General features: G+C 44.1%; 1 protein-coding gene across 3 annotated transcripts in view; it reads left to right on the top strand.

Moving 5' to 3' along the window:
• Positions 1 to 1,198: 1,198 nt before the first annotated feature.
• The window catches only part of OLA1 (Obg like ATPase 1), a 209,147-nt gene continuing 197,374 nt past the window's right edge, over positions 1,199 to 12,971 (top strand). The window contains exons 1-3 of one of the 3 annotated variants that reach the window (XM_048870420.2): positions 1,199 to 1,300; positions 2,417 to 2,520; positions 7,605 to 7,748. In XM_048870420.2, coding sequence (XP_048726377.1) covers positions 2,417 to 2,520; positions 7,605 to 7,748 — 248 coding nt within the window. In that variant the 5' untranslated portion in view covers positions 1,199 to 1,300. Of the gene's footprint in view, positions 1,301 to 1,499; positions 1,647 to 1,972; positions 2,276 to 2,416; positions 2,521 to 7,604; positions 7,749 to 12,971 lie in introns of those variants that run through there. The other 2 variants (XM_048870419.1, XM_048870418.2) reach the window with 2 other exon arrangements.

The raw sequence follows: 12,971 nt of genomic DNA, 5'->3' as shown, positions 1-12,971 counted from the left end.
TTTAGGCTGATCACAAGAAGCTGGGACAATTTGAGAGACAAATTGGCTTCAGTAGGAATTTTGTGTGGGAAGTGCTTGAGGAGTTGGGGTCTGTATAGGAGAATTTTTTTTAAAAGTGAGATTTTAAATCTCATTAAACCGAGAGAGCAAAAGCCTTCATCACAAATGAGCTATGATAAACACATGTAATGTAAAAGTGCGAGTCTTTCTCCTAATGAGTGAAACTCAGCAAGCATTATAACAGTGGTTCTCAAACTTTTATACTTTAACATAGCAAGCCTCTGAGTGCAACCCCCCATATAAACAAAAACCACTTTTTTCCTTTTTAACACCATTACAAATGCTGGCTTCAAAGCAAGGTTTGGGTAGAGGCTGACAGCTCGTGACCCCCCATATAATAACCTTGTGACTCCCTGAGGGGTCCTGACTCCAAGTTTGAGAACCCCTGCATTATAAAATGGATTCTGAGCAGCATTCACACTATACAGCCTTCTCTCTGTAGTACTTTTAAATCATGCCCACTGCTTGGGTGATTGTCTGTAAAAAATGGCTAAATAGAAGCTGAGCCAAGGAGTTCCGAGTTGAAAAGAGAGTACAAAACAACTCTACCAGGGCATCTGAACAGGAAGTCAAGTCCAGTGAGTGAAAGTGTGCACTGAACCACAGCCATCCCAGGTAGAAATAAGGCGTGAGTTAGAGTAAAAATATTTATTTACATAGTACCCATAATCCAGTGTTTTATAGCATATATATATAGTGACTTTCATCCCCAAGGATCCGAAAGCATTTTACCAATGACATAAGAACAGTATCATTCAATTGCACAGCACAGAAGTGTGGCAAGCAGCACTCTGCCAAAGTTGGGTGACAGGGGTGGGCTGGGGAAGGAAAGGGACATTATACAAGGATTCACGGCTATTTGTTTACGAAAAATGCCCTGGGATCTGCAGACTAGCCAGGCCCCGGTTTCTACAGTCTTATCTGGAAACGCCCCCCCTGCACCCCAGAGCCGCGGGACCAGCCGGGCACGAAAGCAGCAGCAAGAGTTTGTTGTCCCAGGCGAGGGGTGACGGCCAGTTTACCAGGCACTGATTTTGAATCCAAAGAACCTGAGGAGTCTGACCTCTGCGCCACTGTACATGTGGAGTAATTTCCCCTTGCCCCGGTGCTCGCTCTCGGAGGCCAGCTGCCGCCCCCGTACGGAAGCAGCTCTTTTATTGCCGTGAGCGCCCTGCGGCTGGAGGGGCAGGGACCGCGCCTGTCTCTGGCCACGCTCGGGGCTGCAGTGAACGCGTAACAGGTAACGTTAGAGGTGGGCCGGAGCAGCTGGGCGGGGGGAGAGCCACTCCTGCTGGGTCTGTGGCAGGCCCAGCTGCCCAGGGCGTGGAGAGCCGAACCGTGCGCGCCGGCGAGCCAGCGCCTGACGCCCCCACCCCCCTTCAACCGCCGCTAGAGCCTCCCGCAGCGCCCGCGCGAGCACGAGGCTCCCCCTCCTTCCGCGTGACCTTTCCTCTCTGGGCGTCCCCGCGGGCCCCGCCTGTTCCGCCTGCTGCTGGGGCGCCAGCGTGCGTGGCCGCCGTGTTCGCGCTCTCGTGCTTGAGGCCGGCGGGGGCAGTGTAAATATAACCCCCCCTCATCTCAGCAAGGTGAACCCCCCCCCTCCCGCCCCGCGTCTACCGCGGGGGAGCTGGGTGCTGTCACCGCCGCACCGGTTCCTTTCCGGCCCGTCGGGAACGGGGGGCCGCGGAGCAGGCCTCGTGCAGCTCTGCGCCCCTCTGCCAGCTGCCCCGGCGTGGGCTGGGCTTCAGCCGCCTCCCACGGGCCGGGGCACGGGGCAGCGGCGCGCCTCCGGCTGGCGGCAGCCTCCCCCGGTGGGCCGCTGCCCCGCTCTCTGGTCAGCGCCAAGGGAGCGGCGCCCGGCCCTGGCGTGGGGCGCTTCGGCTTGGGCCCGACTCGGTGCCCAGCTGGCCCAGTGCCCGCCCGGCAGTCTCCGCCGTGCCCCTCACGTCCGCACGCGTCAGGCTTGGAAGCGGAGCAGGAGGCGGTAGCTGCCTCGGGCAGGCCGAGTGGGGTGTGTGCTAAATTTCGCTCCCCCTCTTAGTCTCTGAGCCGGTTATTTTTAGCTCAGCCTTTGCAGGGGATTTGCAGAAGCTGCAGCAGCCAAATCCACCTTCTCAGCCACGCGAGGTCTCTGTGCTGCGTGAGGGGGCCATGCGCTGCTCTGCCCGGCTGCTGCTGCTGCCTGCCGTGCCCTGCTGTTATGGCTCCCAGAAAGGTACCTGTAATCTCTCTGGGAAGGGGAACGTGTGTGGGGCGTCCGCACGCTGCCTGTTGTAGGCTCTGAGGGACTAGAAAGGAACTTGTGGGTGGGGAACCGGGCTCCAAATATTAAACGTTTTCTATGTTGTCATTTCAGATGCCCCCCAAAAAGGGAGGTGATGATGGGGTTAAACCCCATCCAATCATTGGAAGATTTGGGACGTCGCTGAAAATCGGCATTGTTGGGCTGCCAAATGTTGGGTAGGTAACTGAGAGGAGAAGCTTTGGGCTTATCCATCCTCCAGACTGTAGCTGGTTGTGTTTAGTATGCATCTTAGCAGTCAAGTGCTGAAAACATACAGGCTGGAACAAAACTTTATGCTTTATTTTATTTATGTGTTTTATTAGTTAGATGAAGTGATCTGATTAGGCTCCGTTGGTTGTTGAATTTGTTTGCATCGCAGTCATGATCTGGCTTGTCAATTTTATTATATTTGTTTGAATGTGAAGAAACAACAATCAGAGGGCTAAAATGTAATATAGTCATAGACACACATTTGTACATTAAAGCCTATCCTCTGGAAATGAAAAGCAAGTGAATAACTAAATCTGTATAAAGTGTTTGAGGAGTTGACTCCAATTCCTTTGTGAAACAAATAGGTAGGTTGTGTGTGTGTGGGTGGCTTTTTTTTAAAAAATGATCAAAATGCACTATGTTTGCGGTGTTGGCTTAAATCGGAACATTTCTGAAAGCCACTCATTTGAAAACTGGTTATATTTTGTGTGGAAACATGTCTAAAATGAAGGATAAAATCTAATTATTTTTTTTTTTTAAGTTTGAAGTGCTTTTAGGTTGAGAACATGAAAAGTACTATCCTGTTCTACAATAACCTTACATAAAGGGCTGAAAAAATTATAGTGGAGAGAGAATATACTGAAAGAAACAATCCTTTATTGCCAGGGAGATAATGTTAGTAATCTGTTATTACCATTCCTAACTTTCATGCTTCTGTGGGCTGTATGTTGTAATAGTAGCAATAATGGGTAAGTTTAAGAGGGAAGACTGTAGACAAGGCAGGTTAATGATGCCAGAATCATAAGCACTAAGAATAACTTTATATTTTCCCTTCTTGGTCAAGTTTTCTGAGGTCTGTGAATGAAATGAGTTTATATAAAAGTTTAGTGCTACATTGTTTGTGTGAGAGAAATTTGATAGGAAGTGTGATAATAGCTCTTTTCATCTGTAGAGCTCAAAAGCCCCTATCAAAGAGGTTAAGTGACTTCTCTTTAATTGAAGATGTTGGAATGACTGGGTAATGCATGAAGTTTATGGTAGATTATTAATAGTCATTGGTGATTATGCTACATTTGGAAAACTGACGCTAAGGTGAGGTTGCATAACAACATAAGTAAATTGGCTGGCACATGGGGCACAAATGTTCAAACTTGCTGATCATTCGGTTTAGGCCTCTGTTACTCTGCAGCAGAATGACAGGTTTCAGAGTAACAGCTGTGTTAATCTGTACTCGCAAAAAGAAAAGGAGTACTTGTGGCACCTTAGAGACTAACCAATTTATTTGAGCATGAGCTTTCGTGAGCTACAGCTCACTTCATGTTGTGGTCCAATCTGACGCCATTTGTCTCACATCAAGATGGTTAATGTTCATCTGTATGCCACCATGCGGATGATAACTAGCACGATTTGACCCGCATCAGTGCTGTGGCTCCCCATGTTAAACATCACTCTTCCGCACATCTGCCATGAGGATGCTACAGACAGAATGGTTGACAAGATCAGGGCAGACCTGAGCTTACCACTATACACAGACCTCTTTGACCACCCAAGAATGTGTTTCTTGTCGAGACACCTATTATGGGCAATTTCCCCTGCCCAGATTTCTCTGTGATGTCAGTGTGGCATGAATAATGGTCTGCAATGGATGTCAGAAACCAGTGTCTTATAACTGACCTGACCATGCGTTTACTCAGCTTTTATTTGCCACGCTGCTTATGGACCTTCTGAACCGTTTTTGAATGGGCCAGGGTCAGTGTGCAGCAAGCCTTCACGCCTGGGTCCAAAGAAGGATCCTACGTGCTGCTGTGTCCAAAGATAGTGTCGGTTAGTGACGATTGCCCTCTGTTAGTTGTCCCCTGGAATTATTTTAGTCCCGGGTTCAGTTGTTCCCTCCCTTAGGCTGGGGGTGGAACCTCTGGATATGCTCCCAGACCTCAATAGGTGATCAGATTGGTGGTAGTTTACTTTTTAAAAAAATCTTCCTCCTCACATTAAATTTGTATAGTACAAACAGGAATAAAACTTTTAGTTGTTAAATGATTGCAGCATTTTCTTTTTCACTGACTTATAAAATACTTAATACAAATATGAAAATAAACTTAAACAGACACTGGTAATTGTTTTGGAATTGATCGTAAACAATTCTGATAACTTCACAACTTAAATGGTATTTTTTTTTATTTTTATATATAATTTTAAAGAAAAAGGATATGTTGCTTTCCTATTAGCCAAGAAGTTCCTTTTAAAACTTTCTGAGGACAGCAGCACCAATTATTATTTGTAATTATTGTAATTATTGTTTATACAGGGTATTACCATAATACTAATTTAACCATAAATTTCTTTATTAAATCTAAAGGTTAGATGCTATTTATACAATTGATCTAAACATGCCTAAAAAGCCTAAATAATAAGCAATTTACTATATCCAACTAGCAACAAAACATTTATAAGCATTTGATCAAGATATTTACGAACAGGGTTAAACCCAGGGATGCTTAGAGCCATGTTGGTCATCTCCAGCTTGGTCAGGCAGATGTTACCATCCCTTGAAGAGTTTACCTTTTGTAATACTCTTTAACCAACAACTTAGCGAAGGCCAGATGAAGCCATTTTTTAAATAATACATAAAAAAATCTTATTGCTCCTAGTATCCAACTAAGTGTTTTATTTCTATTACTTCAGCACAAACATTAAATATGAACACTGATATTTCAAAGGGTCACTTCAACAACACAACGCTTTTCTCATGATCTCACTCTTTTTGGTCATGTACTTTTGGTCTTATTGCTTATGCTAATATCCAACTCCATTTAAAGCCATCGTTCCTCCAAATCTTCTAATGTGGGCCTACATTCCTATACCCTCCTTGCTCTTTCCATTGCGTTCTCTGCTCACACCTGCTTGTTCACACGTTTTTGCAGAGCCTGGTGAAAGTTGTGTACCAGAAACAAGAATATTGCCAGATACACCAAGTAAACAAACTGGAGTTTTGTCACACTAGTAGGCTAAAAGAAAAAGGAGTACTTGTGGTACCTGAGAGACTAACCAATTTATTTGAGCATAAGCTTTCGTGAGCTACAGCTCACTTCATCGGCTGCTTATGCTCAAATAAATTGGTTAGTCTCTCGGGTACCACAAATACCTCTTTTTCTTTTTGTGAATACAGACTAACACGGCTGCTACCCTGAAACTAGTAGGCTAATAATTCTCAGATGAAAATGTAATTTTTAAGTGGATAGCATCTCTTTGAGACCAATGGTTTTAGGTACGATGCACGTAATAACAAAATAAACTATCTGATGGTTGTATTGTATATTTAACTCATTCAACTTTCAAAATTCTGATTTTAATAATGGGATTTTTTCATAGCTTTCTATAAGCCACCACGAATCTGTCTGAAATTAAAAGGGCAATAATAGCAACACAGGAAAAAATAGAATAGTAGACTTATAACTCATGGTCTGATCCAAAGAATATTGACGGTAATGGGAGCCTTTTTGTTCTCTTCAATGGACTTGCGTATTAGGCATTCAGAGAGGACTGAGGAGTCAAGTAAAGTTCAAAACAAATGGCAGACTGAGCGATATATAAGCAGTCTGTAACATGGTGTGAGTGAAAATGCTCTACTTAATAGTTTGATATTGATAGCGGTTCTACTGTTGGTGGCTAGCTCACATGGTAAAGAAAGTTTAAGATACTTCTATCTCTCAACTAGAGGAATAGTGTATCCATATAGAATATTTCAAATTGTTTAATAAGATGTCCTCTTCAGACTTCTCCTCTTTAGATTTTCCTCTCATCTCTTGTCTCTTGCCTATTTAAGTCTAAATGTTCTGCCCAGCACAAGTGATAAAGATGCTATGGATCTAAATAATGCCTAAGGTATTTAAAGAACAAGAGTTTGTAGAAACGGGGAAAGAGTTTCAAACTCTCATTTGTCAGTGTGGAACTACTTCAGTTGGATAAGAAAATAATTGTTTCATGCCTGGCCATTTTATCTTATTTTGCATGGTAGGAAAAAGTGTAGTTTTTGCCCTGAGAACAAAACATTTTTGTGATCTGCTTTTGGTTTACTGTACCTCTATTTTGTTTTGATAACATTTAGTGAGACAATTTTAAAGACACAAATGAGGGTTGTGTTTCCATTTTCCCCTTTGTACCTTTGAAAGCATATAATTATTTTGTGGGATCCGGTCTTTGTATTTTGGATCTCAGAATAGAATGAGAGAATTTTTTTTATCTTGTTCTTTTTAATACCTCTAAATCAGAAGTCGGCAAACTATGGCCTGCAGGCCACATCCGGCCCCTGAGCTCTCGGCCGGGGAGGCTAGCCTCCGGCCCCTCCCCTGCTGTTCCCCCTCCCCCGTGGCCTTGCTGCCGCGCAGGTAGCATGGCTTGCGCCTGCCCACCTCCAAGGCATTCCAATAAGCCTGTCCTGCCACTCTGAGCAGCATGGTAAGGGGGGGGGGGGGGGGCGGCTTTGGATGAGAGGCAGAAGGTCCTGGGCATTAGTCAGGGGACAAGGGGTGGTTGGATGGGGTGGAGGTTTGGGGGTGGTCAGGGAACGGGGGGGTTGGATAGGGGGTGGGGTACTGGAGGGTCGGGGAGTCCTGGGAGTGGGGGGACAGGGAGTGGAGGGGTTGGATGGGGTCCTGGGGGGGGGGCAGTTAGGGATGGGAGGTCCTGGTCGGGGGACAAGTGGATGGGTTGGGGGCCTGTCAGGGGCTAGGGGCCTGGATAGGGGTCGGAGCAGTCAGGGGACAGGGAGCAGGCGGGGTTGGATACGGGGGGAGGTCCTGGGGGGGCGGTTAGGGGCTGGGGTTCCTGGGAGGGGGTGGTTAGGGGACAAGGAGCAGGGGGGGTTGGATGGGTCATGGGTTTGGAGGGGGGCGGATAGGGGGCTGGGATCAGGCTGTTTGGGGAGGCACAGCCTTCCCTACCTGGTCCTCCATACCGTTTCGCAACCCTGATGTGGCCCTTGGGCCAAAAAGTTTGCTAACCCCTGCTCTAAATGAAACTGGATTAAGAGGGTCTTTTTTGTTTTTAGGAAATCCACATTCTTTAATGTGTTAACAAAAAGTCAGGCAGCAGCAGAAAACTTCCCTTTCTGCACTATTGATCCAAATGAGAGTCGGGTACCTGTGCCAGATGATAGGTTCGACTTCCTATGCCAGTACCATAAGCCTCCAAGGTAACTCTAAATCTTATTTTTTTTTCCAGCTAAAATGCTTTTTAACAAAAACTGTCCTAAGTTATTGTAAAAGATGAATGTCAGTTCAGTGTTGGCTTTTTTCTTTAATCACCTTCTTCTAAAGACTACTTCAGTGTGTGTGATTTTAGTTTAGAATTAAGACCTCTTAGAATGTGACTTGAAATGTACAAGTAATTGGAATCTTGTGCCTTCCATCTGACATCTGTGACAGAACAATTAGGAACATAGGAATTGCCATTCCTGATCAGACTATGTAGTCCAGTATCCTCTCATCCCAGATTGAACAATTATGATTTAAGCTGCCCATTGAGGATCTTTATCTGTTAGAGCTGGTTTATGCCATGGTGGGTTTACATCTTATTTTTTTTATCCTATTTTAAAATAAATGTATATGCTCTAATTGTCCCTAAAATATTCTAATCCCTTTTAAAAATTTTACTGAGCTCAGGGCCTCAATGATGATGTATTAGTGAGTTGCACAGGTTTTTTTTTCTAACTGGCCCACTGTTTACTTTTGGTGGTTGTAAATTTGCTTTTGAGTTTCATTAAATGTCATCTATTTTTTTTTTATAAGAGGAAAAATGTCCGCTCTTAGTTAACCTCTTTCTACTATTATTTTATATGCTTCTATGATATTCTTTCATTTGTCTCCTATAAACAGTTAAAGAAACAGAAAGACATGCATATAAAAGCTTCCAATCAATTTTATCGCCTGTCTCTACTCTTCTTTCTGTTATAAGACATATTAAAGTTATATCTAATATGTTCTGCATCAGACTTGGCGTATACATACGTAAAAGCCAAAAATCTTAATTTTAAGATGACCCCTTTTTATTTGCTTTTGGAAGTCAAAAACTGTATAAACACCTTTCTTTATCGCTTAGAAATTCTAGTTTTGAGGCTGCTGATGTAGCCAGATCATAATCAATGTGAAATAATCAGACAATAAATGTGGTGTATCTCTGCATTTCTGTATATTTTGCACGGTTTGTTACAACTGAATTTTAGTACCAAATCAGCAGTAGAACTAAAAGAGATAATGAAATTGTTGGCCAAATATTAATTTCTTAAAACTTGCAAACCTGTTGCTAACTGTAATTGATAGGTACATATTTCTAATACTTTTCAAATAATTTGTTTTCCAGTATTAGAAAAACTAGTATAGAGATCTTTGTTATAGATTTCTTCTAATATGATCACTGATAGCATAAGTGGTGCTATGCAGGATATAGAGTAAAGTTTTAGTTCTTGCCCCAGTGAGCGTGCAATCTAAGAAAACAAAACTACAAAATAGTTTATTGTAGAAACACCAGACATAGTGGTTGCAAGGCATAATAGCTCAGTTTGTTTTTTTAAATGTTTTCTTGAATCCTACTCCAAGACATAGTGGTGTGTTAACACTGATGGGCCTTATGGAAGAATGGTGTTTTGAGGAGGAGAAGGTAGGGGATTGAAACCCTTCTGGGGTCTGTGTTGTAAAGTGAAGGTGGTGACATGGGTGAAAAAATCAAAGGGATAATAATTTTTCCTTGGTCTTAATGCAGTTTAAGCGGGAAAAACTTCTGTTTTAATTCAATTTCTGTTCTTCTTATAGAAACAGTATTGACACTTTTAAAGTAGCCAGTTAGTACTCTTTTTTTTTTTCCCATTTCTTAAATATTACTGAATATTGTCTCTTGCTAAACCTTTAGGCATAAATAGTCACAGTTACATGAAAGTCAGAGTTTGAACAGCACTCTGATTCATTTTTACAAGCTTGCTTGACTTTATAGATACTCAAAGGATATGGGAATTAGACTGTTTCCCCTGCAGAATTGGGGCTGCAGAGCTGCTGGCCACTGGCCTCTGCAGTGCCCCACTTGGCGGGGGTAGAGGCTCTGCATGGTCTGGCTGCTGGACTTTTTCCTCCTTCTCCAGGGGTGGGAGAGGGACTGAAAAACCCAGCTCTGGCAAAGGGTGAGAAAGGGCAGGGCCACGTCACACCATATTCTCTGGTGGGACAGTAAAGAAACTGGGGGAAGAAAGGCTCTGGGGGTGCAAGTGTCTGGGCTGGCGGCTGCCCTGTGGCTGGGCTCTGGGGGGAGGAGGGTGCAAGTGTCCCCACAGCTGGGCTCTGGGGGAGGGGAGTTCAGGTGTCTGGGGGCCCCATCCAGCACCCTCCAACTGGATTGTTGTAGGAGTTTCTTTAACTCTCTACCCCTGGAGGAGTCTTTTGTTATGTGTATTGTTGATAGGTATTTTGAAAAAAATTACCAAAATAATTGAAACTGGAGTGATTATACTGTTTTTGACAAATAAAATATGCAGAATTTTAAAATAGTGTGTGCAGAATTTTTAATTTTTTGGCAGAGAACTCCCCCAGGAGTATGTATTGCTACCTTTACTTCTGCTGTGCCTTCAGAGCTGGGCGGCTGGAGAGCGGCAGATGCTGGCTGGCCGCCCAGCTCTGAAGGCAGCCAGCAGCAGCACAGAAGTAAAGATGGAAATACCCTGCAATGACACCCTTATTTCTGCATTGTTGCTGGCAGTGGTGCTACCTTCAGAATTTGGCTCCCAGCTAGCAGCCGCAGAGCTTCCTGCAATAGGGGGAGGTTCCTGGAGATGGGTCTGACCCAGCCCCGGGAGTGGCTCCTGCAGGAGAAAAGGAAGTCCTGTCCCTCACCAGCCTGGCTAGGACAAGCCATAGGAGCCCTTTGTACGGTAGGAGTCCTCGGCCATAGTGCCCCCAGCCCTGGCCTCCCCTGGCTCCAGGCCCAGTGCCCTGGCACTTGGGGGTTAAATGGGCCTTGGGCAGGCTGTATTTGGGGTTGACCACAGAGCCCCCTTTTCCAACCACAGCACCCTGGGCAGTTGCACACATTGCCCACCCATCGGGCTGGTTCTGCCCCCACCAAAAGTGGGGGCCCTGCTCCATACCATGCCACCCTCGCTTCTGTGCTGGTGCTGCGTTCAGAGCTGTGTGCCCGGCTAGTAGCCACTGCTCTCCGGCTGCCCAGCTCTGATGGCAGCACTGCCGCCAGCAATAGCGCAGAAGGGTGGCAATATCGCAACCCCTCCATGGCCCCATTTTGGGTTGGGATCTCCATGGTTACACTGAGATTTCAGTGTAAGTATCTGAAATCGTGAAATTTAAAATTTTTAAAATCCTATGATCGTGAAGTTGACCAAAATGGGCCGTTAATTTGGTAGGGCCCCACATATTTTGCAACTTACACTTTTAAATCTGCAACCATAAACAGTGTCACATTCCTTTACAACAGGCATTTGTTTCTTCTCCTACAGCCTGAGTACAATAATATCCTCTCCAAACTTAACAATTTAAATGCAGTTCTGTATGCTATTTCTCTTGAAAGAAGGATACACAATGAATGCTTACATTTTCTGTCTCAACACTAGCATTGTATACTTTAGTTACTTCAATAATCTCAGTTCAGCACCTCAAGACTTTGTTTATTCTATCGCCTAAACAGTTCTGTGCATCTTATTACACTGTAAATCATTACAAAACCATTTATTCAATAAGTTCAAAGTTAAGTTTGTATGTTTTGTGAACTTGAGAGAAGATTTAGGGTAGTGATTAATGAAGTGGTGGCTTTTTTTATTGTTTGTTTTTTGTGTATGGTAAATGCATTTAATATTACTGAAATACAAGTTAAGGTTTTTTTGTCTCTTGAAACTTTAAATAGTATTGCAAACCAATAATTTGAAATAGCTTTCAAATAAAAGTTAGCAATAAGTTGCTTTTTTTCCTTATAATTAAAAAGACTATCCTGAATCTCTTTATTTACCGGATTGTCAGATATTTGGGATGAGATTCCTCCTCCTCCCCCCCCCCCCCCCCCCCAAAAAAAAGTTCTCCTTGCTAGCCGAAATCTGCTCATATTAAAATAAACAATGGGAGTTTTACCATTCACTTCGATGGGAACAGAATTGGGCCATCTCTGAGCCCTTTTGAAAATCGTACCTGTGGTCTAATATATGCAACAATTTTTGATATAAAAACAAAGCATTTAACTCCACATAGGAATATACACAATTTATCTGGATAAAGCACTGCCATGTCTGCAATCGTATAAGATAATCCGTCTTTCCAGAATCACATAAATTTACAGGCCAAAGTTTCTCTAAAACGTATGATTACATAAAATCATCTTTGGCCTCATTCTGTTTATCTTGCACTTCAACTTGTTTGTGGGCCAATTTAAGTCAGCTTGTGTGTGACACTTATATTCTGGCATTAAAAGTAAATGTGCCAGCAGTGAAAGAGAATTTAAAGACCACAGTTTGGACTGTCTTTTTTTGCCCGGCAGGAGAGAGCAAAATTTAGTTCCAGTAGTGTATTTTGCTGCTTTGGTAACTTTGTATTCAATCTCTAAAAACCAGGCATCTACAGTAGATTCATCCTGATTCCCTTACGTCTCTTAGTTTCTTATTAATAAGATGTCTTTCTTAATAAGATGGTGCAGACAATCTTGAGTCTTTCATTTTTACTTCTTCGAGTGCTTGCTCATGTCCACACACACCTAAGTTGAATGCTCACCACATGCACCGGTGCTAGAAGTTTTTTCACTCAACAGTGTCCATAGAGGACCAGCTTTGGTACCCCCTGGAGTGGCATGCACATGCTACGATATATAGGGCACCACCAGTTCCCACTACCCTCAGTTCATTCTTGCCACCAGTGATGGTGCTGGAACTGTTGCTGCTTCAACTAGTGCTGTTGCTGCTCATTTGTATGAACTAGGTATTTCTTGTATTATAGTGTACATAGTTTTCTGTTAGTGTTTATAAATCCCTTAGCTATAGTTGGAGACTTCGTAGGTCCCAAACGGGACTTTGCCTCAGGATGGGGCATGCCCCGGTTCCCAGGCTTCAAGCCCTGTGGTCACCCCAAGAGACCCATGCCTGTTAGGGATCCACCCAGCAGTTGTCTGCGTTGCTTGGGCAAAGGGCATATTAGTGAAAAGCACAAAATTTGCAAGTCCTTCAAGCCAAGGACTAAGAAGGAGAGTGATATTCATTTAAGAGATCTCCTTCTGGAGTCTGCCCTCACCCCAGCACTGGAGCAGCTCTCCGACTTGGTACCGAGCACTGTGACCTTGGTATGCAGCACCCCACTGGGATCGTGCACGGGCTGGCACTGATCCCCATCCATGGCTCTGACCAAGAAGCCCAAGAAGATAGTGCAAGGCCAGTCTCCAA

This window comes from Caretta caretta, chromosome 11, assembly GCF_965140235.1.
Source record: "Caretta caretta isolate rCarCar2 chromosome 11, rCarCar1.hap1, whole genome shotgun sequence".
Classification (NCBI taxonomy): domain Eukaryota; kingdom Metazoa; phylum Chordata; order Testudines; family Cheloniidae; genus Caretta; species Caretta caretta.
Note: the sequence above shows the minus strand (reverse complement) of the source record. Positions and strands in the feature narration are given on the sequence as shown.